This window comes from Cryptomeria japonica, chromosome 4 (genome assembly GCF_030272615.1).
Source record: "Cryptomeria japonica chromosome 4, Sugi_1.0, whole genome shotgun sequence".
NCBI lineage: Eukaryota > Viridiplantae > Streptophyta > Pinopsida > Cupressales > Cupressaceae > Cryptomeria > Cryptomeria japonica.
Window position 1 is genome coordinate 80,518,715 of NC_081408.1, and position 26,114 is coordinate 80,544,828.

General features: G+C 38.1%; 1 protein-coding gene across 3 annotated transcripts; it reads left to right on the forward strand.

The window, feature by feature from the left end:
• The first annotated feature begins 274 nt into the window (after positions 1-274).
• On the forward strand, positions 275-26,114 carry LOC131029480 (cytochrome c oxidase copper chaperone 2). 3 transcript variants are annotated; one of them, XM_057959973.2, is made up of 3 exons: positions 275-397; positions 774-1,061; positions 25,824-26,114. In XM_057959973.2, exons 2-3 carry the CDS (start codon positions 822-824, stop codon positions 25,827-25,829), a joined length of 246 nt encoding a protein of 81 aa, XP_057815956.1. In that variant the 5' UTR covers positions 275-397; positions 774-821; the 3' UTR covers positions 25,830-26,114. The 3 variants fall into 3 exon arrangements, with proteins under 3 accessions (XP_057815956.1, XP_057815958.1, XP_057815957.1); XM_057959975.2 differs by having other exon boundaries at positions 391-498; XM_057959974.2 differs by lacking the exon at positions 275-397 and adding an exon at positions 459-595.

The window sequence follows — 26,114 nt, forward strand, 5'->3', positions numbered from 1 at the left end:
GAGACCAAGAATGAAGTGCAAAACTAAAATCGGTAGTTGACGGAAACGGCAAAAGGATAAACGAACATGATCTTCTCTATCGTCTTGCAACCCTTCTACTCAATTTAAGGCCGTCAGATTTTTTTGTCAGGGTTTTTTTTGTCACAATGAACACCTTCGGTGTAATAAAAACCCCAAAAAAAACAAATTTTGAAGTTTCAACTCGTAACAAAATCAATCTGCAATAGTTTTAAAAATTTAAGTCAAGAAGTGTAAGTTGACTGCCCACGCCGCCTCCAACGGAAAAAGCATACGCGTCTCTTTCTATGAAGAGGACAAAGAGGTTACGCGTCTCTCAACTGACATATCTTGTTTATATACTTTCCGAGGTTTTTAACATAATCCCTCGCAAAAATTGGTAAGCCAACGGCTCATCGTGCTTTTTCTGTTAATTTCTTTTTGTTCTACCTTGGGTTTTGTCGATGAAAACTTTATATGCTACGATTAGTTATGAATCTTGTAATTGCACCCAGCAATTTTCCATTAATTTCTCTCATTGTACTCATCAGTTCATCAATAAATTGAAAAGTCCTAGATAGAAATCTCACACAATTTGGTGAACATATCATACAGCTTGAAATGAAAATTTTCTATTCTGTTACTGTGATAATTCTTTTCATATTGAGTATTGTTTGGTACTCGAAGAGGCACTACTTCGTTGTTTGTTTAGTGTGATTGCAACTGGATGATTCTAAGAGGGTATGCATTGCACTTATTTAGGTGTTTCTTTGCAGGATTTGTAGCAGCAAATAAATTGGTTTCTGTTGTTTAAGTATATTACAATGGGACTTGAAGTGGAGGTCTCCAGAAACCCTGAAAAAACAAGGGAATGGAAAGGAGATGGGAATGCGAATGTAACAGAGGAGGCAAAGTCAGCGGTGAAGAAACCCCAGAAAAAGATATGTTGTGCTTGTCCGGATACTAAAAGGCTTAGAGATGAATGCATTGCTGAGCACGGGCAGGATGCCTGCACCAAATGGATTGATGCCCACCTTCAGTGCCTCAGGGCGGAGGGATTCAAGGTATTTTTGCATTTTTCCCGCTTTTCCTTCTGTTGTGTTTTATGGTATACGTGGGTTGGTGTAGATAGTCTTATAAGTCAGAAAACAAACGAAAAGTTCTGGTAGGCTGAATGAACATTTAGGAAATCCTTTTCTGTGAATCTTTAGAATTCTTTAATTTCTTTGAAATTGTTGTTAATTTGTATGTTTCATTTGCGAATTCTAAAAATTGGTAGGTCGGAAACCCATTTGGGAAATCTATTGGTAGGTTTGAAATATGTATTGCTTGGAAAAGTTTAAAAAGAGAGCACGTAAGCCCCATAAACCAGTCCTCCACTTGAAAAATAGCTTTCCATTTTTCTTCGGATTCAAAGATGACTGTGCAATAGCCAATTAGGCACAACAATAGTCCAAAAAAAGAAACTTTTGGCTCCCAAATAGAGGAAATCCATTTTTCTAGTGCCATAGGGATTGACCAAAGACTTGTGAAATGACCAACAAGGGCATGATCCAGTGGAGTCTCAGTGGAGTGAGTCACGTTTTCCTTAGGAACCTCTACCAAAGGTATGGAGTGTAATCTGGGAAAAAACACATTAGAGGTTGTAGAAGCAAATTCACTGGTTGTAGGAGTGCCATGATCGCTTGTTTAAGGAGGAAGCTTCAACTTTAGGGTGTCAATGACTACTCAAGGGGGAAGTCAATGGTGAAGAGAAGAAAGAATAAATGGGATGGAATAGGGATGCAACTCTACCTGCTCTGTCGTAGCCAAGGAATAATTGAAAGGCAACTAGGGCATGCTCGAAGGAGAGCAGCATCTTGTTTTAGTAGTGTTTGTTTGCACCCATCCTCAAAACTGGAGGAGAATTCAAAACAAAGGGAATGCACAAAGAGCTCAGCCTATTAGACCACTTTTATTTGATGTTCCTTACACCTTGTAATGTCCGTACTCTAGTCAGTATCAGTTGTTGATGAGTTAGCCTATTATTTGGACTCTCGTAGGCTAACATGTTTGGATAGAGAGTCTCAGTGGCAGTTCCACTTCTTCAGTTCAGTATTGGTTTTAGTTCCAGGCCTTTGTAGTCAGTGTGTGGGCTTAGTCGAGGGACTTACTATTATAGTAAGTCAATTTGACAGTACTGCTATTTTTAGTCAGGGCACTTGGACATATGGGGGTTATACAGTGTTGACCCTAGCTTCAGATGGCATGTCAAAAGACTGAATATTGAGAGAGATATTAATATTTTAGTGGTTAAGTTATTTAATTAACTTATATTAATATTATAAAAATTAAAAGCCACTTAAAATGTTATAAAGTGATTTTAAAATCACTTCAATCATAAAGTTCGCCCAAATTGATTTAAACTATGGAAAGTAAGTTAAATACATTTAAATGTAATTAAAATTGCAATTGGGCATACCTTTTTGGAATTAGTGCCATTTGGGCTTAATAAGAGGCAAAAGCAAGTCAACCTCAGTTCATTATTGATTATTTGACATTGCTTGGTTTTTGCTCTATGGTATTTCCTGAGACAAGGGTTTTAGAGGTTTTGCCATTGTAGAATGATAATTTTTCATGGATCTGTGATTTTGAGGATGTGGAAGATCAGCTGAATTATTGCAACTGAGAGGGCTTCATTTAGAAGTCTTATTGTGCTTCATTAGAGGTTTATTCATTCAGTTATTTGCAGATTTTTTAATAAGGAAAGGGCTTTTTGGTTTAGACACCCTTATTACCAGCATTTTTCTATTCAATAAGCAGCCGTACCACTTCTCCTTTTTGGCCATACAATCCTAGCCTGGCACATGTGGACCTGGAAAGGGGCGTTTGACCTGGAGGGCTGAAATGCCTTCCCATTCTGCATTCTGGTAGCTCCATCTTCAATGGCTAGCATATTCAGGTTATTTCATCTCATTTCTGGCTTGGAGAAATTGCATTTTGGACTTGTACGCTTTGTTTGGTCAGTTTCACAGTTTTGGCTGGCAAACTCCAGAATTCTTTAATTAAAATGAGGACCTCTGGGTATGAAATTAGCATTAGATTCATTTGTAGCAGTTTCCTGATTCATAATATAGTTGTAGTTGCTCCATATTTCTTGTCTATTCAGTTTTATGTGCAATTCTTGCCTGCCACACTTGTTATTTTTTATTTAAAATTATTTTAAAAACCTTGAAAAACACAAAAACAATTCATAAGCATCACAGGAAAGTTAGACCCAGCAGGGTTCTTACGCACTTGTAGTTGTAACAAATTTCTGAAGTATTACAATATAATTGTTAAGTGTGTAATGGCTTGATTTGGAAAGAGGTACATATGTATCTCTCTCGATTTCAACGATTCTATCGCCATAAATATATTTTAAACATTGACGTACAATATGGGGCACCACCTTGCTAACCAAGGTCATCCAAGTGAAGGAGAGAATCTATATCCAACGAGGGAATCTCGTGAAATAAGACATCCACTTTCTTAAGCCATACTTGGAGAGGTAAGATGATGCTTGCCAAAGTGGTCACAAGGGCACTATTCATCATTATTTTTTGCCTCACAGAATGCACAGGGCTATCTTGTGCTAAATTACAATCACATAAAAGTTCTTTTTTTTTCGGTATAAGCTGCAACACAGGGTTACTTTGAATTAATAATGAAAAACGAAATTACATACACTGTGCCTACATTCTTGCACAGTTCTCAATCAGATGTATATTGTATCCTTCAAGACTTCTTTTTACAAAAACCTTCTCAAATTTTACATATGCTGACAGATTCAAAGATAATACAGAAATTTAGTATGATCAATACAAAGATTCATAAAATCTACACTGAGTGCGTTCCTCCTTCCATCAAAACTTCTGTCCCTTGCTCCAGCAGCACCCTGCAAATACTAAACTCACTTGTCCAGAGCCAATCACCGAAGTCTTGTATCCACTTACCTCCCAACAATCATATTGCATCTGATGAAAAAGAAGAGATATATTTGTCTCCCCATATAGCTCCAGATTACATCAGATAAAACTCTGGTGACTCCAAACTGAGAACTAACTGCATCTAATACCTAACAACGGAGAAGGAAATTTACCAAAATCCTGTTAAAAAACGGCTAAAACTGGAGCCCTTGGAGCTGAACAGCTCATCACAGAATATATCTGATCTGATCCTGCAGGATTTCAACCTGCATGTGCTTATTCTAACAGCACCAAACTGCAAACAAATGCCATCTGTCCTGTCATCTACTAAAGCTCAAGCATGAAACCCTATTTGAACAAGACACCCATCTGGGTAATTGAATCTGTCTGATAATACTACTCTACATCCATAACACTTAAACCTTACTGAGAAAATCAGTCAAATATCCCAGTCACCTAGCTGCAGCCAACTCAAGCTGTCTCATCAATGGTGATCCCGTGTGCAGCCAGATTTGCCAGCTGATCAGCCTCACTATTAGCCTTTTTGAAAATGTGATTCAGAGTCACAAATCTGAAATTCTTGATTATGTCCAAGACTACCTCCAGCAGGGAAGGAGCATCTTGTATGCAGACTGAAGAAAGCTTTATATGGCTTGAAGTAGGCACCTAGGGCATGGTACATCAAAATTGACAGGTATTTGGTTGAATAGGGATTCCAGTGGAGTCCTTCGGATCCAAATCTGTATTGCAAGAGCATTGGTAATGATATCATTCTGCTACTAATTTGTGTAGATGACATCATTATTGCATATAACTTTATAATGAGGCACACACATTACAAAGATCAAATCAGACAAGTACAACTTTTGACATGATTGATCTAGGCCTCTTACATCATATTGCCTAGGTGTAGAAGTTTAGCAAATAGGTGGCAACATTTTGTTTCACAATTTAAATATTCTAGGAGTTTGCTCGATAAATTCCAAATGACAGATTGTGAATTCTTGTCAACATGTATGGAGCAAGGGCTGAAGCTTTCAGAAAAAAATGATTCTTTGAAAGTCAATGAATATATCTTATTACATGCAAACTAGTGGGGAGTGTAATATATCTTATAGCCACTAAACCTGATTTGAGCTAGGCTGTGAGTTTCATTTCTAGATTCATGATAGCACCCAAAATAGAACATTGGATTGTAGCGAAGGTGGTGTTGAGATATGTGAAAGGGACATTTGACTTTCGCATTTTGCTTAGTAGAAGTAAAGATCCTAGGCTAGTTGGGTATATAGATTCAGATTGGGCAGGTTAGGTTCTACAGATGACTGAAAATCCACTTTTAGTTATGTTTTCAGCCTTCACATAGCTACAGTCGCATTGACCAATAAGAAACAATAGGCGGTAGCTCTATCTTCGATAGAAGTAGAATATCGAGAGTTGTAAAAGCAATATGTGAGGTCGTATGCCTTAAAAGGATTCTCTCAAACATGAAGATGCTTCAAGTAGGGCCTTCACACTTGTTTTATGGCAATCAAAGGGTGCCAAAACTTGCCAAGAATCTATTCTTTCGTGAGCTTACCAACCATGTGGAACTTCAGTGTCATTTTATCAAACACCTTGTAGAAGATGGATTAGTTAAATAGTAGTATTGTCTGTTTTAGGATCAAACTGCAAACATTCATACCAAGTCTTTGAGTCCTGCCAAATTTGTAAAGTTTTGGGATAAGCTTTGTGTAGTTAGTAGATTAACCATTAAGGGAAGGTGTTAAAGTAATGTTATTTTTATAATGTTCAATTATCTTTTAGGATAGACTTCAGGATTATTCTTTGTTCTTTTTCTTTATTAGTTGCAAGTCTAGGCTTTTAATTGTCGCTCTTATCCTATTCAGATAAATATTAGAATAGACTTTTGCTTTGTTTAATATTGAATATCTTGATAATCATTTTGTATCTAATTTTTGTACCATGTACTAGCCATTTTATTATTGTATTAATCTTTGCTAACTTGGTTATCCATTCACAATTGAAATGTTGATGTTTTAATGATTGTTGGTAGGGTTAATGTTCATTTGACAAAGTTAAAAATTCAACAATGTCTTAATGATCATACTAATTTGCTAATCAAAGTTTAAAATTTTTGTTTGCATTCCACCTTTCCATTTTATTTACAATTAGAAGAAGAAATCTCTATTTTTTTCTTTTTCAAAATCCTAGATGCCCTTGTTTTCTTCTTCAAAACTTTCTTTTTTCCTCGTAAGGTCTATTGGGTTTTCCATTTGTTAGGGTTTTACATTCTTTGGAGAGCTCTAGGGTTTTCAATTCTAAAGGTTAGAGAACGACCACATAGGGGTTTCAATGCACCCACTATTCTGAAGACTACAATGCCACACCATAGAAAACCTGTATAATTTAAGTCCATTTCCTTAAAAATATGTCAAACTTAGATGTTCAATATATGAGATTGGAAATCAAAATCAGATGTTCAATATATGTCACATTTATAGCACAACTAAACACTTAAATTCATTGAATTCAATTTAACTTCTTGTCTTTGTAATTTACATTTTAGATAAAACAAGGTCCCCTACAATTGAATGTAAAAATATTACCACATTAAGATGCATTATAAAAAGAAAAAAATAAAGTCCTCAATTTACAAAATCTCACCCATTGGAAACTCTAATGGCATCATGTATTGTATTCTCAAGGAATTTAGACAAAATAAAAATGTATTGAAATCTTGAGCAATCATACTTCGCTTAAAGCCTCTATTGAGACTCAATTTAACATTGACATATTTTGCTAAGTTACAACTCCGTGCTTAAGTTCAAACCCCATGGTACATTAGACATCATTTTACTCATTGCTTATAAGTGATCTAAGATATCTTCTAATTGGTTCCCTCTTTGAAATTTTCCTGAATGTTGTTCTTTTCATCTTCCATGTTTTGGTCAAATCTTAGAAGTTGCAAAATTCCAAGGAAATTCGAAGTTTGGAATTTTTTTGCCATTCTCTACTATTCTTGAGAAGATGCAGACTTTTATAGGACTAATAGACATTTTTAGCATGTCTAGTATCCTTTTTTGACCTCCATTTTCGCATGAAATCTTTGCAAGGTTCTTCACACCTTTCTTTCCTTCCCTTTGCCTTTATTTTCATCCTTTTGTGGAATCTTGATGGTGGTTTGGACTTCCCTCCCTGTCCGCACATCTAGATCTCTCCTTGTCCACATTCTCCCATATTTCCTTTATTGCAGACTTTTGGATCTGGATGTTTTTTTCCTTCACTTGTCCACTTCTCTCATCTTGTTCTGTAAACTTTTCCCACATCACCTTCAATTTTTCTTGTGGATATTTTGCCCCTTTCTAGATGTCCAATCCTCCAGTTCCTTTCTCTTCTTTCACTTTTCTCACATATTTTTTCATGCGGACTAACATTTCCAATCCATTATTTGGTCATCATGTTGTCTTCCACGCCCTCCTCTTGCATTTCTCCATACCCCTTCCTTTGCCCTTTATTTCTGCAATTTCCTTTGTTTGCTCCAACTACTTTCTCGAACCTCCTAGGATGTCATAAATGGTCCTATTTGACCTTGCAACTACTCTAGAAAGGTTTACCCACCTAAGAAACTCATGTGTATCTCCAGAGGCATGAATATTCATGCAAAATTGATGGTGGGTGTTAAGAACGATCATGCTGCATTTTCAGATGTAGGTAAATCCTATGCTTGTTCCTGGTAGCCATTTTAGTAGATTTTGTGGGATTTTTGACTTCCTTTGTATGCCACATTAAAGATATCTAGTTCTCAGTCAATTTTTTGCAAGCAATTTAATGATTAGACAAAATGCCTTAAATATCATTATAGTTGCCTGCACAATGGTTGGTCATTTCTCCATTTCTGTTTGACTGCAAGTGTTGACATCTTCTATGATTTCAACTCTTGCAAGTCCAAGTGTTTATTAAGTAACGTATTTAGTGAATCCTAGAGAGGTGGATCTTTTGTTGTAGACATTTATAACTAAATGTCTCTTTGGCCATTTGTAGATTTTTAGGGAAACTTGTAAGTGCTGAATTCTGACAGCTTCTAACTTGGGGTTTTCTCTTGCGACATCTACTAGTATGATTGTTATGAGAATTTGATTAGTGTCACAGAACTTTAATTCATCAGACATTGTTTGTAATTGTCACTTCCTTATTGCAAATGTATTTCTACCGTTTGGAGAGGGATTATCAAGTATGTTGTTGATATCATATCTCTTTTGCCATTTCAATATGTTGTTTTCTTGGTAGATTGTGACTTTGTAACCTGTAAACAAGGCACCAACCTTGGAAACTTGTGACTCACCATATTCTCAAAATGAAAACATCTTAACTTAATATTTTAAGATTAGAATTGGTTAGTTTGCATGCATTTCATGATTCAGTGAATTCTCTAGGGAAACATCCAGAGTGAGCTATAACAGTTCTTATCCATAGAGAATCATGTCTTGCATACCTACATCCCGCAGTTATGCAATAATGTCTTCACTCAGTTTAATAGAGGTTATATGTGCAATTGGTGAGTCCTTGGTCTAGTGACAACTTTTGGGACCAGGCATACATGGATGCTATGTAATGTCCCCACTTTGAAACACAATATAATGATAAAATTGAAATTAAAATAAGTATGTATATATATTTTCATACATAAATATATATAAAATAATATAAATAAACAAATAAGGAATAATAAAAAAAAAAATATTATCCATTACACACTGCCAATCATCATCAATATTCTTAAAGCAACGAAAACGTCAAAGATAGTATGAAGTATGGGATCAACGGATACAATATCGATACCATCAGTTATATTTATACGTAGTCTTCATATCGGGCAATATGATCAGCTACTTGAAATTTGATCACATGTGATGAGTTAACAATAAATGACCGTCCAAGATACCGGTTATGGAAGGATAAATAATAATATGGGAACACATAATAGTTCGGAGATATTCCAATCATATGATCAAGAATTCGGTGAACCATGATACGGATTAAGGCATATATCTTTGCTAACCAGTAATCATAATCCAAGGAGAATTCGATAACATTTATGCCATCAAACTATTAACTATTGATCAACGATTCCCATCTAATGATGATATCTATCATGATTAAGGATGAACAAACCAATCACATTAACTAACAACAATAATCGGTTAGTTTAATGAAGGGATGCAATTATGATAGACATGTCTCTATAATTGAATAGGCACCACCATTAATTGATTGTATCCATATATATGGGCAATCTTTTCATTACCAAGAGGGCATCGTAGAAGTTTGTATCTTATTTTATAATCCAGATTGGATCGCTCTTTGTGAGCAAATGCTGTAGGCACAATATTGGGTGCACAAGCTAAATCATTTCATATCAGAGACAGCCCCTAACATTGCAAGCATTCAAATTACCATCAGGAAAAGCAACCTGATCACTATCCATTGATATTGGAACCATTATCTGCTTATGTCATCGACAAATCAGACAGAGCAGCCCAACGCAAGGAGCAGTGAAGACAAGTGATTGCATACATTAAAAGAATCATCCAGAGACAGCAGCCTCTTGCCTGAAGATATTACACAATTGCACAAACATCTCGGTATACTTCAGACAAAGCATTGTACTACCCTTAGGAATAAAGTGATCATATCCAAAGCAAGTTGCATAATTGTATAATCAGATATTGCTATCAGTTCATTCTCATTTTGCATATATCTATACATTATATCAGAAATAGAAATGATTAACTGAGTAGAATATCCTTCACTTGATTTCATTGCCATTGATTGATAAAGCAAGAAGGATAAATTAAGGTAATTGTCTCATAAAGGCTAGCAGTCCTAAAACGGGACATTACATGCTACTATGTTTTCAGTTTGTCTATTTTTGAGGTTATCTTTAAACACTCATATTCTGTTGATGAGCTGACCAATACCTCTAGGAACACCCTCTGGGGTCTTTTTGAGGTTGGCTTTAAACACTCATTCTGTTAATGAGTTGACCAATGTTGATTTAATGATAGTGCTCGTTAACCACAGGCAAACATCAGATCTGTTGCCTTCCCAACCATAGACGATAAGCTCTTATCGTCACCCCCGAGCACACTACATGTCCTTAATGTTATTGAATTCATATCTATTGATGCAATCATGACCTTGCATATATATGAATCAATACCTCCTAATAGACCTCAAGTCGGCCATATAATTTTGGCGCCAAGGATAGGGTCAAACCAATATATATTACAAGTTACATATGAGTCTCCCTTAGATGCAAGTTACATTTAACTTAATCACAAGTTACACACAAGTGGTTCGCCCAAATAGGGCCTGCCCCAAATTAGACTCATACAACTGAGATATCTAAATGCCAAGGCCAACAGGCCACTTGGTATTTTGTGCACTAGGTCGGCTCTAGAAGGGATCCGACCTAGCTACACAACAACGCTCCCTCTTAGCCAAGGAGGATTCCTTCTGAATAACCAAGTCACATAGTGACTACCACCATGGCTACTCCCATGAATAATATGTTCACCATAGCTACTCCTAGAGGGTGAACAAGCACATCATGGAATTTCTTCCATGATACCCACCATACCTACTCGCAGAGGGTGGGCCCACCATGCCTACTCGCAGAGGGTGGAAGAGGGCTTTCACCTCAAACTTCTCCTAGAGAAGAGTGCATTACCACCATGCCTACTCGTAGAGGGTGGATCTCCATACCTACTCGCAAAGGGTGGAATGAGGGCTCTAACCTCAGACTTCTCCTAGAGAAGAATGCATCACCACCATGCCTACTCGCAGAGGGCGGAACAAGGGCTTTCACCTCAAACTTCTCTCGCAGAGAGGAATGCATTAACAAGGGATTGCACCTCGAACTTCTCCCTCACAGAGAAGAATTCATTAACAAGGGATTGCACCTCGAACTTCTCCCTCACAGAGAAGAACTCATTAACAAGGTCTTTTACCTCAAGTTTCTCCATCATAGAGAAAAATGCTTTAACCAAATCTTCATGACGATGTTAGCTCCCTCTGAAGTTGAAATGTCAAGCTCCCGCTGAAGTTGAAATGTCAAGCTCCCTCTGAAGCTGAAATCAATCTTCTGACCTCCTTGTCCAAACTTACTTCTGACGATATGTCAGACTCCCCCTGAACGTTGATACTTCCTCTGCGAAGAAATGCAAGCAATCTTCCTTCCTTGAATGCAATCTCTAATTCGTCTTGGTGAGGCATTTCAGAGAGAGATATTGATAGTCAGGGGAAATGTCAATACATGATTCACTATTCAATGATGTAGCATGACTTAATGAAAAAATTCATGAACATTATTCAAACATAAAGAGTACTTATCTTTTATAATTTTGCTTAGCAATGGAATTTCCATTCACTTGGATTGATCACACTAAAGCACCTAGTGATGATTTGATGGCTGTGAATCTCTAGCGGCCAGCGCCTCTTTGCCGATTTTCAGGCACTTGAGCACATCATCCTTATTGCCATCCATGAATTCTCTTTACTCGGATCTCTCGATGTCCAATATTGCAAGATTTCCTGTCAAATTGTCGAGATTTCGATCAATTCAACAGGCAAAACCGCCGGATGTTTTTTTTTTTTTTTTCCAAAAAAAAATTGGCGCTTGAAAACAAGTTGAAACCCCCCTCTTGTGTCCGGCCATTGGCGGTAGCCGCTCGCGTTCTAGCAACGTGGGTGCGGGTGAAAAAAATTAGCTTGAGGACTCGCCCCACCAAAAAAGAATTGCCAGAAAATTTCATCGGGATCAAACCCTTCGTCATAAAAACCTTGATGAGTTCTGCGTCTCCGGGCAAAGTGTTGATGTTGATGCGCATTTTCGAAGTCGTCCTCGGGGCCCTACACATCATATTTCCAGCGCATTTCTTCATCACTTAAGCACTGAAACGCCTTGGAGACGGCTTTGAAGGCCTCCTCGGAACCAGGGTCCTTGTTTTTGTCTAGGTGCACCTTAAGTGAAAGTTTTATGTACGCCTTCCTGACTTCCTCGACAGAACAACCTTTTTCTGATTTGTCATTTGTTCTCATTATTTCTTAATGTACTTATGTCTTCTGGTAGTGAAATCCAGCGATCGAATTCTTGAGTGACCAAGACGAAGCCTTTCTACTCTTCGGAATCAAAATTTGCTCGTCCGATTGCTTCTCATAATTCAGCTCACGATTTCGTTGAAGCGAGAACCTATGAAAGCATCACCTCGAGACCACCAATAATGCTCTGTTCAGCTGAAAAGAAAAGGATCACAATTCAAAGGAGTCGTAAAGGGCACTGTCACAGTCCCATATTTTGCCGTTGGACTTCGATCTCCTTCGCCAGATCATCAAATTTTCCTTCATCTGCAAATCACTTTAATTGAACTCCCTCAAAAGCACAGGATCTACCTTCAAGCGTTTAGGCTCTATAGAAGGAACCGGCTCTGATACCATGTTGATTTAATGGGAGTGCTCGTTAACCACAAACAAACATCAGATCTGTTGCCTTCCCAACCATAGACGATAAGCTCTTATCGTCACCCTCGAGCACACTACATGTCCTTCATGTGATTGAATTCATCTCTATTGATGCAATCATGACCTTGCATATATATGAATCAATATCTCCTGATAGACCTCAAGTCGGCCTTATACTTTTGGCGCCAAGGATAGGGTCAGACCAATATATAGTACAAGTTACATACGAGTCTCCCTTAGATGCAAGTTACATTTAAGTTATTTAACTTAATCACAAGTTACACAAGTGGTTCGCCCAAATAGGGCCTGCCCCAAATTAGACTCATACAACCGAGATATCCAAATGCCAAGGCCAACAGGCCACTTGGCATTTTGTGCACTAGGTTGGCCCTAGAAGGGATCCAACCTAGCTACACAACAACAACCAATCCCTCTTCTAAACAAATTTCTCTGGCTTGAAGTGGATTAATTCCTCTTGGAGTGTGAACAGCGATTTTTGGACCCAACAGGCTCAAAGCCTCAAACTCTACTGACTAAAATCTAAACAGAGCATATACCAGTGCAAGAGAAAAAACACCATTGCTCGATACAATCTCAAGCATTAGAAACTCTAATTTGCATCATGCATCAAGAGGGGGATTCTGAATACATCACATCCTCTGCAGGAAAATTTGTAGCACATTGATTATGTTATGGGACGGACCAAAATTTTGCCTGTCAAAAATTTATACCTGATCAAGGCAGATATCATCATTTACTTGCCACCAAGTCACTGATGAAGTTGAAAAACCAAAACAATATTGAAAATTGAAGCTTATCAAGGAAGATACACAAAAAAATTATTATCTACAAATTGCTAATGCTGCTCTGCAATAGTAGTTTCATACGAACTGTGTCACAAGGCTTGCATTCCCAGAAGCACAGCAGAGATGTTGCCATGAGACAACCTTATTGATACAATTGAGAAATATGTCATCTAAGCTCACTGCAGAATGGTTAATCTATATATATGCACCTGAGTTCTGTGACTCTCGCCGCGAGTCACGCGAGTCAGCGGGCCGGGAGACCCCTGCCGGGTCATGGTGACCCTGACCCGGGCTCGGACGGGTCAGGGGGCGTGACTCGCCTGACTCGCCGAGTCAGTGAGTCACTCCCTGACTCACCGAGTCTGAGGGTTGTGACCTGGCCAGTCTGCCACGAAGAATGGGTGGCTTTAAACTGCGATCTCTGGTTATTTCATGGACAGTCCATACCCACCAACAATGCTATTGAATCCTTAACTTACTGTCATACAGACTTGAATCGTATACCAACTGCTGCATCTAACAGCCTAATGGAAGACGATGCAGGGAGCACTTTTCACCCGAGTCTGAATCACCAGTTTTGCCTTTATTATTGTTACCTGTAGATCGTCTTTATCAGTCCTTACACTGTCTGGGCAGTCCATAGACTCTTCGGGTATTGCCATGGTTAATAAGCCTGCTCACTGAGATTTTCCTTTTGTCATCAAACATGTAGTCTAAACATTCAGGTTTCATGTGTCTGTAGATTATCCCAGCTTACTAATCACCTGTCAACTGTCATCTGAACTGTTATTTGTGAACTATTCACTTGTTTTTATGAACAATCCTTAGCTTGGTACTGTAGAAAAAGAAGTTTGTTAGCAAGCAATCTCTGTTGATAGTCCTTGCATGATGACTGTTCCATTTAGTTTGTAGGCCTTTATGATCACTGGCTTGTACAGAGTTTATGATTTTACATGGTTGAAGAGACTTAGAATATCCTTCATACAAATAATGGCATTTAACAGATCTATCACCTTAATATTCTTGTATCCTCTGTTGTTACCTTCAATGTTTAGTCTAAGTCCTCTTATATTTTCATGCACTGGCTCACACTGCCAGATGTGATTTAAAGAGACTTTGCTGCCTATTAAAAGTGTTATTTTCACTGTTCATTCATAAAGCACTGATCACTGCCATCTACATCTTGTTGTGACCATTTCACACATCGCCCCATTAAAATGGGGACCCCCTTTTTTTTTGCTTTTGTTTTTTTCTTCTCTCTGCTTTTAGGATTTTGATTAAGTGAGTGAGTCGTCTGGACTAGGGTTAAGCCTTATGAGTTGCCTTTTGATATTTTCAAGCCGAGTCCAGTCAAATTTTGAAAGATTATTAAGCATCCTCTCGGAGATTGCAATTTTGAAATAGCCCGAGTCTGTCAGGAAGTTGAGTATGTCTCAGGATGAGTCCAGTCAAGATTTTGAAGGCAAATTCAAGTTAGGTCTAGGGGTTAGCATTTTAATGATTAAATTATGCATTTTGTCTGGGTGAACTCTAACCAAAATTTTGGAAGCAAGGTAACCGATTCCTGTACTTGAGGACAACCTAACCCTGCATGATGAAGTGATTTGAAGACCTAATTTTTGATATTTTGGGCTTATAAGGGCAAAATCGCTCTTGTCCCTCTCTCAGGGACCAGGGCGAAAGTGATATTTTATGCATCTTGGTCATTGACTTGTTTTAATTGTTTTGTGCAGGGTCGCCAGGGGGTACAATCGAATGTGAATTGAAGATTTTGAAGATTTTGAAGACCCAAAATGACAAGTTTTTTAAAGTTTAAAGCCAAATCGCTCCTGTCCTTCACTGAAGGACCAGGGTGAAATGGCTCATCTAGATCGTTTTGGGCCTCATTTGATTGAACAGATAGAATAAGGACGCAATGAAGGATGAAACAAGCATAAAGGAGTATCCAGACTTGGTCGTTGGCAACGAAAGATTGAACTTTGGGCCTAACAAGACAAGATCGCTCCTGTCCCTCACCCAGGGACCAGAGCGATTTTCCTCAAACACACCTTCTTGGACATTTTTTGGATTTGGACTTTTGTTCATAACTTGCGAAATGATGGTATCTTCCCCAGCAAAGGAAATTTGAGATGAAAATTATGAAGATTTGACCTTAAGGACCAAAATCGCTCCTGTCCCTCACTGAAGGACCGGAGCTTGTTTTTCAAAGTTGCACTGTCCTTGCAGGACCAAGACAATTTTTTGATTGGAAGAGATCAAGGAGGGCATGTCTTGTCCATTGAATATAATTTGAGCGACCAACTAACAAGGAAATATGCTAAAATGACAAAATCGCTCCTGTCCCTCACTGAAGGACCGGAGCTTGAATTCCAAGTTTGCCTTATCCTTGCAAGATTTAAATGATTTCGCGATTTGGAAGAGATCAAGGAATGTACGTTTTGCTCATTGAATATAACTTGAATGGACCACAATGGAAAAAATCAATCCAAATTGGCAAAATCGCTCCTGTCCCTCTCTCAGGGACCAAGGCGAATTTCAAAGGAAGCTCCTGTCCCTCTCCCAGGGACCAGAGCGATTTTCTCAAAAGGCAAGTTTGAGAGGAGTAAAGGAAGGCGTAATCGCTCCATTGAAGATAATTTCGGAAGATTGCAAAACACAAGTAGAGCCTATTTTGGCCAAGGCGCTCCTGTCCCTCACCCAAGGACTAGGGCGAAAAATGTATTATCAAGACTTCCCTTCCAAGTTTGGTCGAATCCAAGCCAAGGCACATGATGGAGATGATATTGGGAATGCTTCAAAGAGGAACAAAGTTGCAAAGACCACGAGAACTTGATGGAATTGGCTTAAGGCGCTCCTGTCCCTCACCCAGGGACCAGAGCGAAATCTTCAAATTTGCCTTATTGCCTAACATTTTGGAGTGCTACTTTCGTTTGCATGACTCGAGATGGATTAAGGAACAACATTTTATGCCTTGAAGACAATTTGATATCAATATGATTGAGGATTTGCGCCATGGACTAAGGATCGCTCCTGTCCTTCACTGGAGGACCAGGGCGATTTCTATAAAACCAGTCATTCCTTTCCAAAACCACGGCAAGGCGAAGTCATGCAAAGTCCAAAATATCTTTAGGAAGACGATGAATAAGGAGCCAACCTTAAAAAATTGACTAACTTAAGCACAAATGCAAAATCGCTCCTGTCCTTCACTGAAGGACCAGGGCGAATATCCTTGGGAGAGCTCATTTGGTCTTGAGAAAGCAAATTGGACATGCACGAAACGAACAATAAAGATCATTGCCTGCCTCACAACTCGATTTGGCAATTAAAGAGACAAAGACCAAGGGTAAAAAGTAAAGATCGCTCCTGTCCCTCACCAAGGGACCAGGGCGAAAATCTCTAGAATATCAAGTTTGCCTTGCAAATGACAAGTTAAGCATGTATGGAATGGATGGATGAAATCATCACTTGCCCTATAACATGAATTGGTGATTGGAAGGACAAGGATCAAGGGTAAAAAATAAAGATCGCTCCTGTCCCTCTCCAAGGGACCAGGGCGAAAATGTTCCAAGGTACGCCTCTTCCAAAGATCACATGAATCAAACTCAAGGTTCCAAGCGAAAATGCCATTTCGAACATCAAGGATGAAGTTTCAAATGTAAAAAATGAAAGATGGAGGACCCAAATGCATGGGCGCTCCTGTCCCTCACCCAGGGACCAGAGCGATGTTGATAGATGTCCCTTATTCCTCCCATGCTTAGACGCCAAATTTTTTGAATTGCATTAAATGCTAAGTCTGCTAAAACTTTGGAATATTTTTTAATTAAAATTGGCATTTAATGAGTTCGCCTAAGGCATTTAATAATTGAATTAAGCCTTTTAAAAAATCGAAATTGCAAAGGCATTTAATTAATTAATTATTAAATTAAATAAAAAAGAGAGCGCTTGGGGTTTTATTTAAATATTTTAATAAAGGTCGGCCTCCTTTTTATTTAATTTTTGTTTATTTTCGCCTTTTTTTCAAGTCGGCCTATGGGCAATTGCAAAGCATACGCGCCTATATATGGGAGGTACTTTGAAGCATTTTAATCCATCATTCAATCATTGTCTACATGCGATTCGGAGAAGCAATAGAAGGAGCGAAATCTCATCCAAGGAGAAGTGCGAATTTTGATCCAAGGGGAGGTGCGAATTTCAATCCAAGAGGGAGTGCGAACTTTGTTAGAGGTGGAGCGAGTTTCCTTCAAGGCGTTGAAGACCCAAAGGGTGGTGAAGTTGATGGAGGCGCCTTTGCTAGAAGACTTCGATCTTCATTTTGCCTAGCAAATTTCTTTAATTTTTGCATCGTTTTTTAGAGCTAGTTTTCAAAGAGAGGTATGGCAAGATCTCCCTTGTTTAAATTTTGAAATTTTGAATTTCCAACTGCATAATCGTATTTAGGAAATGATAATTCAAAGATTTATCATGAAGTTTCCTAAATTTAAAGCTTAAACTTAATCTATATTTCTACGTTCCAAGGTATATTGCTCATTATGAAATGTTGTGTAGGTGTCAAGATGGCGACCCCAAAGGCGGGAGCATCCACCAGTCGTCCAGCCCTTATGAAGGAAGATCAAAGGAATGAAGAAATGGAGACCAAGATCGTGTCAAAATGGAGCAACATTGGAGATACCAACTTGGGAAACTTCAGTGTGAAGAAGTTTCGAGAGGTCCCTTACATTGGAAAGCCATCACCTGTCGCAAGGAGAATAATTGAAAGTGGCATTATCAAGGCGGCCGGCTTCCCTCTAGCGATCCAGTGCCATGAGTTGATGATCGAGTGTGCCCGCCATTATGACCCACAGTCAAGATCGATCGTGTCCAAGGAAGGAAACACTTTGGCTTATCTTTCGGATGAGGCTATCAGTGAAGCTCTCCATCTGCCAGAGCATAAAGATATGATTTACAAAAGCTTGGAAGGAGCAAGATCTATGTACAAAGATGATCTGGACACTTGCTTTAGCATCATCAACAAGAATTGGTTACTCAAAAGTCGTCCTCGCCTGAGCAAGATTCCCAACACACCACATAGGATCGACTTCCAGGAGGAGTACAGAGATTTGATAACCTTACTCAATCGAGTTACAGGGGCTCCTCAAGCCTTCTATTTTGAGAAGTGGATGTTCTTCTTCATCCAAGTGATAGTTCAAGGAAAAGGAACAATTCATTGGGCTAGAATTATTAGCCATTGCTTGGACGTGCAGTTGAGAAGACTGAAGGCTACCAAGTCATTCCACATGAGCTCATACATCATATATGCCTTGATCAGGAGTTTTGAGTATGCAGGACTACCTCACAGAGGAGCAATTGGAAGAGGACCTGGAGAAGTCAGAGTTTGTGACTCTTATGTTCATTTGCATCATCCACCTGGGAGTAATTACAAGTTAGTCAATGATACCTTCACGATGAACATCACTAGGACACTGCAAGGCGGGATTCACAATCGGCTATCTCAAGAGGCACAAGAACTTGTAAAGAGGTATGGTGCTTGGTTTATCCAATTCCAGAAGTTTACATATATTAGAGTTCATGGGTGTCCTTCACCTCCATATATGTTGCCAAGATATCCGACAGACAGGATAGTACTACTTGAGGTAACTAGGCAGTTGGCAGCTTATGCGAAGGCATTCAGACACAAGCATGGAAATGGGATTCCTGTACCTATCATACTAGGGAATTCTGTTGAGGTATGTCCTAATGTTCCAGCTTTAGATGATGCAGAAAGGGAGTTGGCCTTATATTCATTTTCATTCTTTTCATTGAGGGAGAATTTTGATCCTTATGGATATATAGAAGAAACAGTTGGTAGAAAATACAAGCATGAATGTCAGGTAGAAGACTTTTGGATGAATCTCTCAGATGATTTAGAAGTGAAAAGAAAGATGCATTCTAGATTGCCTTTGGATTTCATCAGGAAATGCAAAGTTTACAGAGTGGCCGATCAAGCTCAGGACAGTGGCAGGCACCTCCAGTCATCATATGATAGAGAAGACAAGGCAGTAAAGATAGATTGGAATGAACCTGAGGTTGTGGATTTAAAGGCTTTGATGGCCCCACTTTTGTCCTGTACTCGCAGATGGGTTGATGTGCAACACCAAAAGTTGAGAGAGCAAAACATATCTATGACTTTTACTTTGGAGGAAAGGACGGCAGAAGCAGGAGCAAGCACAAGTGAAAGCCATCCTCATCCTAGAAGCACAAGCGAAGGCAATCCTCACCCCAGAAGCGTAAGTGAAGGCAATCCTCATCCTAGAGGTGCGAAGAGGAAGGAAAGACCTGAGAAAAGAGAATCTTCCAAGAAGAAGCAAGAAGCCAATCGAGATCGCTCATCCGGCACATCTTCTTGACAGGAGAAGAGGACACTTGAAGTGGAGGAATCTATGGAATCAATGGTTCAGAATGATAAACATGAAGGAGGACAGGCATCTCAACGTTCATCAAGTCAATCTCCCCAGGTCAATGAGCTACATGAAGACCAGAATGACGATGAAGCGACATCTCCTCTCCGGAAAGAAGAACCACTACCTAAAGAAATACAAGTTAGAGAGACAAGGTCCGCCATTCCAGATTGGTTGAAGGAGAGACTAACAAGGGTGACTGTGATCGAAGACGAAGATAATGTGATTGATTTAGATAGCTTTGTCGGAAATTCTCAGGGAGTAACAGAAAAGAAGAAGGCCACCAAAGTGTCCAAGATGATCAGAGATGAGACAGGGTCCAGGAAGTTGCAGATAGCTACACCGGCTGTGGACAAGTACGAGGGTGAAATCCTTGCAGAAGAATATGATGTAGAAACCGTTGAGCTTGATCCACTCAACACTGAGCAGGCATTGGATGAGGCAACTGATTCGTTTGAGGCACTTAAAGACAAGCTTAGAGGAGAAATGGAAAAGAATAGAAAACTTGAGAGAGAGGTCGGTGCTTGGAGAGGCTACTTTAGCCACCTCAGTCAGCCTTTGGGATGGCAGGATCCAGCAGTATCTCCTGTGCAAGCACTTCCCCTTGAATCAGTTGGTGAGGCAGAGAGAGTTAAGAGCTTGGTCCAGCTTATGAGCTCTTGGATTGACAAATCCCATACAGTTGCCGTTGAGTTTGCAACAAGAATGATGCAGACCATTCATCGGGCTATCCAGGTCCTTGAGATCATCCACAACCTAATGATAACAGTAGCCGCCTTTGCTCATACTAAAGATGTTATCATTCTTGTTCTTCAAGTAATCAGGCAAACATCAAGGAAGACCTTAGCACAAGAAAAGATAATGGATGGAGGAGCTCATAATTTACTCCAGTGGTCTACTTTACTCCAGATGAAGGAAGTTCTTTTTGAGGATACTAGCGCCAAATGCAATCAAGTGGAGGAGGTCATCCATCCAATCCAGGACAAGGTGTTTGGGGTTTTATGCACTATTCTTGGTAGAAGGATCGAAGTTGAGACAAATGTGGATCTTCAAGAGTTGGAAGAAAGGGTCAAAGTCATCTTTTGCAAAGATGAGAATGTTATTACAGATGAACAAAGAGATCAAATGTTTGCTACTATGCTCCTGATTGAGAAAATCAAGGAACTCGAACCTGAATGGGACGCAGCTCTTCTCAAGGCCTTTGATCAGATTATTCACTTGGAAGAACGAATGAGGAATCTTCCCAAGATTCCTATTGCTGAGATTGAGGGAATCGTGTCCAGATTCATTGCATATGCTAAAAAGGAGCATTGGAAAGGGAATAAGGTTCTAGAAGAGAGGTTGTTATAGATGACATGGCACCTTAATTATCATTGGTCTATGTTTCCTAGATTTTTGTGCCAAATTAAATATTTTGGCTATGCATTTAATATTGTGCAATAAAAAGGGAACTTTTGTAATAAAACCCTAATTAGGGTTTAGGTGTCAGAATCTCAGCCGTTGATCTTCTTTTGATCTGGGCCGTTCATTGTAATTGAGGATGCTATATATACCCTCATTTATTTTCATTTTGATATAGAATTAGAAATAGAGCAATAAGAAATAGTTAGAAGATTAGAGCTTTTGGAGAGAAGAAAGTTATTTTGTAGCAAGATTGAGTTTGAAGAAAGAATTTCAAACAATTGTTGTCTATTTTGGCTTTGAGATCAATAAAATATTGAAGTTATGGTGTTTTATTGCAATTCTTGTGGCTATCTTCATGGTTGTTTGTTTTCTTGAACCATTCTCAGTCGAAGTAGTATTTAAGTTTGAAGGACTAATTGTTGGGCTTGATTTTGGTGAGATTCACGTTCCAAACCACTAGCTTCTTACTGATTGTAGGAACGCCTTGTGTGGTCAACTGGAGAGACTTGAATTACTTAAACCTTCAATCGTCATTGAGCTTTGGATATGTGCCTTTGTGGTAGTGTCTATGATCCTTGATGAATTGAAAATCATTTGTTACCTTAGAAGATCGCATCAATTTCAGTTGGGTTGTTATTTCATGGCAATATTGAAATTGGTAGGATCTTGCCAAGTCTAGCCTACATTAGGTCATTCATAGGATTAGATTAGAATTTATCCCTTGCAAACCCTACCTTTGATCTTTTTGAGAATTTGTTAGTTTAGAGAAATCTTGTTCCTACAGCTTGGAGGACGTAAGGCCCCTTGATGAAACAGCATTCACAACGACCACTGGTGCTTATCCACACGTAGAGACCCTACATAAAAGAACATTGGAGTCACCCTGATTGATCCTTTTTTGCGACATCTTCAGCAATCAGAGGCTTTATTCAAGAGAGGATAAGGTACCCTTGGGTATTTTATTCTGTGTATGATTGTGTACAAAATACACGTCAACACATCCATAGATTGTTGACAAGTTATGACTGTCATCTAGGTTTGATGGGTGTTGGAGTTAGGCATAGAATAACTTCCTGTTAAAAGAAAATACTAAGTTTTGATTTCCTTCTAGGGTTTGAGGAGTTTGGAACCTTGATGAGACAGGTACATCTTCATGATGATTGTCTGGGTTATTGACAAGTCTTATGACCAGCTTGCATTCATTCTTAAACATGTGGTAATATGACACTGGTTAATCCTACAAAAGAATGACTGCTTTTCTCGAAAAGAAATTAGTTTTGAAATAATGCTTTTCTTTTTTTCTAGAAAATGCTCCTACATAATTTCCCTTTTCCTCCAAAATTTCTGGATATAACTACTTTGTAGGCTAGTAGGACGGAAATTCCTTCACAATGTTAAACACAACACTTGGTTTCGCTTATTTGTATTGCAAGTTACAGTTTTTCCTCCTTTTAGTCTCTGTTATAACAGAAAAAACACAGTTCGGCAGGTTTGGAAGGCCAACTTTTGGAGGTCATAAAACTTTTAATATGACTTGGATTCTTAACTGTGATCACTTTCTGGAAATCTCACAAAATTCTATATCTATTGGCATCAGATAATTTGCAGTTTGTAATCATTGCTAAAAAATAATGGTCTGCAAGTTAGGTGTTTTTTCTAAAGATTTCCAGTAAAATAAATTCAATTTTGTAAAGAAGTTCTCTGACTTTGGCCTAATCACTGTTCTGATATTGTTTGGTAATATGCAAACATAAGATTGTGGAAAGTATTGAGAAATATAACAAAAAAAAATAGAACACACATCGTAAGAGCTGTGACAATTATCAATGCATCTTAGATTCTTAATATTCAAGATACTACACACATCGTAAGAGCTTCTATTTGATGATGTTATAGTGTCTTTAAGCTTAATTCAATAATGGGTGTATGAAACAAGTTTTAAATCGTTAAAAATCTCTAAATTTCAAGGGTTTTCTTATTTTGCCGGGTCGTTGCCGAGTCCGAGCCGAGTCACGAGCTGAGTCAGAGCCAAGTCCGAGTCTGGGAACTTTGATATGCACACAATTGGCTAACATCTCAAGCATCTGAATCTCAAATGGCTTCATCTATAATGACATAAACAAAACCCTAGTATATATCATCTTCAAATTCCAGAGTATAGGCATGAAATAAGAACTAAAATTGAGCACCTGGTTTGGCTGGGCACATCAGCAAAATAACATCAACAATGCCAAGCATTCAGGAGGTTGAGTACATCACCTGGACCCCTGGGAACACATCCCTTTGGAACCCAGGAATTTTCATTATAATTGACCAATTGGAGCCTTAAATAATGGTTCTGAGCCATGAATTTGACAAGCTTCTTTTAGGGTGAGTTTTTTCTAAATAAATATAAATTTTAATTCTGCTTACCCAGAAAAACACAAATAAGAACAGACAACTGAAAACTCTGTTTTCCAAGTGGCATCTTGCATAAAATCGAATTTGATGAACCAGATGAATTCAAATCTATGCTTATCTGATATTTTCGTAGAAGGTATTTCAACATCTAAGCTTATCTATATGCATATTTGAACCATATTCACGAGAAGCATACTTGGAACTTGGAAGCATCACACAATGCAGTGGTTATATGAAACCAACAAATCAAAAGTACCATATGTACTCTTTGAAAAATAAAGTACTGCTATATTATGCAGAGGGTTAAATTATGAACATTGATCATATGGTGGATGAAATAACTATTACAATGCAGCAAATCTCACTCATCTCGTGGACATCATCATGCCTAGAGATTTCTTTCCATGTACCTTTTGATACCAACCCAAATCTTACAAATATGGTTGCATGCAATAATATAATTGCAATAATCCAGACAAACACTACAAGACCATAAATAATCCTCATAAATTACTTTATGGTTGGTTTCATAGAAATAAACTGTTTGAAAGGAGATTGGAGACTTCTCTGCAACACCAAGATACAATAAGAACAAGGAAACATCTTTGAACCTTACTTTTTGTCATGATGAAAAAATCATCTCCTTTATGTGCATCCCTGTTTCCACTTCATATTTATGTTTTTTGTTGGAAAGGCCATCCTGTTTAGTGCTTGGCTGATAGGATATAAATAAATTATGCTATAGGCTGTTCAACAGCACCTTTAGTTGCTTTCACTAGCTAGTAGGTTAGTTTAGAGCTCAAGGGAGAGGGCTTGTAAATTACTCAACTATACAGGTAATTCACGTCATTCCAGTGTCGTTTAGATGGCGAATCTTCATTTAATTTGAGGGATAAAGCTCTTGTGATTTATGTTTTAGTGAGATGTCCTGTAAATAAACATGGTGTGCCTAAATTGGCAGGTTTTGTTTTTCAAATCAATTTCACTCACAGCTGACCACTGAATAAGAAGTCTGGCATTTATCTGAAATAAATTTTGCTTAAAATTTTTCAAGTTCACATTAGCAAAAGCAAAATTTTGTCATTGTGTATAGTATAATTGAAAAGGAGAGAATATTGATGCAATAGTAATATACCTTAGGAAGCAATAGTAATATATGTTAGGAAAGTGCTAAAAACCATGCACTACTATGAGATGATTGACTTGCTCTTTCAACCCTAAACATTCAATAATTCATTATAGACATAAATAACCCTTGCTTAAAAGCATCCAAGGGTTTGTAAAATTGAAGCTAGAATACAAGTCTTCTTAAAATTCTTAGCTTAACTAAATCGATATGCAAAAAAATCACAGATTAAAACTTTTGACTCTGTACTACAAACAATGATTAAATACTTAAATACACACAACAAAGACAAAATCATGAATGTAGTAGACAAGCGAATCAGTTGAAACAAAAAGACAAACTTTTGCTTAAATTTCTTCGATTTATTTCTATAAACAATGCTCCGGAAATAAATTGGACTACTAACAGATACAATCATCTGTTTAGCTCGGAATTCAGCCAAGGATGAAAATAAATGAAATAGTCATGGTAGCCATGTCTCTTTCTTTGAAGCTCTGTTTTCAGCTATTGCCTGAGCGTGCACATATTAAGCAAGAGGATTGTCTAGTGAAACATATCCACTAAGAGCCGCCAGCTGTTAATCCGGTTATTAAATATTTAACAGTATAGCTGTGCTGTCAGAATGCTCCAGGTTGAATTACTAGAAGGGTAGAATAAGAGGTTGAAATATTCAACTAATAAAAATTAGATATAACATAGAACAATAATTTCTTGGCACCGTTAAGAAAAATTGGAGAATATTATTGGTTCACCCTTCATACAACAATTGAAGACTTAAAGAATCAAATGCGATTGAAAATCTGCTTTTGTTATACATATTAATTCATAGCCTATACCTAGAAATATTTTGTCATTGTGCTTTCTAATTATGCATCTATCCAATATGTATTAAATAACTAGTTCAATGTGTTGGACACCTCACGCCAGCCCTCCATCGGCTGTTGGACTGTATGGAAGTTGTTATCTTTATAGTTTGGTGAAGTTTCTTATAGAAATAGTAAACATGAATGTTAATTCTGATATTACCAAGTCATGTGCACTAAAGAATTCTTAACATGCCGTTGTCATTTTTGACTAATAAATTTGTTAAAAATATCACATGGGACCTGGCAGGACTTCGTATTTTTCTGTTCAGTATGCACAATATACAATTAATGGAAGAAGCCTAATCTTACTTTTTTTCTTGCAGGTATGACAGATTCCAGATAAGGATGTAAGTAGCTGGTCAGAATTATAATTGTGTTATCACCACAATATAACATATCCTGTCGAAATTTTCGCATTTATAGACCTGTACATATTCTTAGAGATACCTAAATCACTAAGAATTATGTGTGCATTGTCTGAGGAAATTTATTTAGTACATGATGTAATAAGTTCTACTGTAACAGGAGTTCTGGTCAGTCGAAGTATCTCATTGTTACTTGTGGCTGTATGAAAAATAATTAATTGGGCTTAACAGCGGTTGTCTTTTTTAATA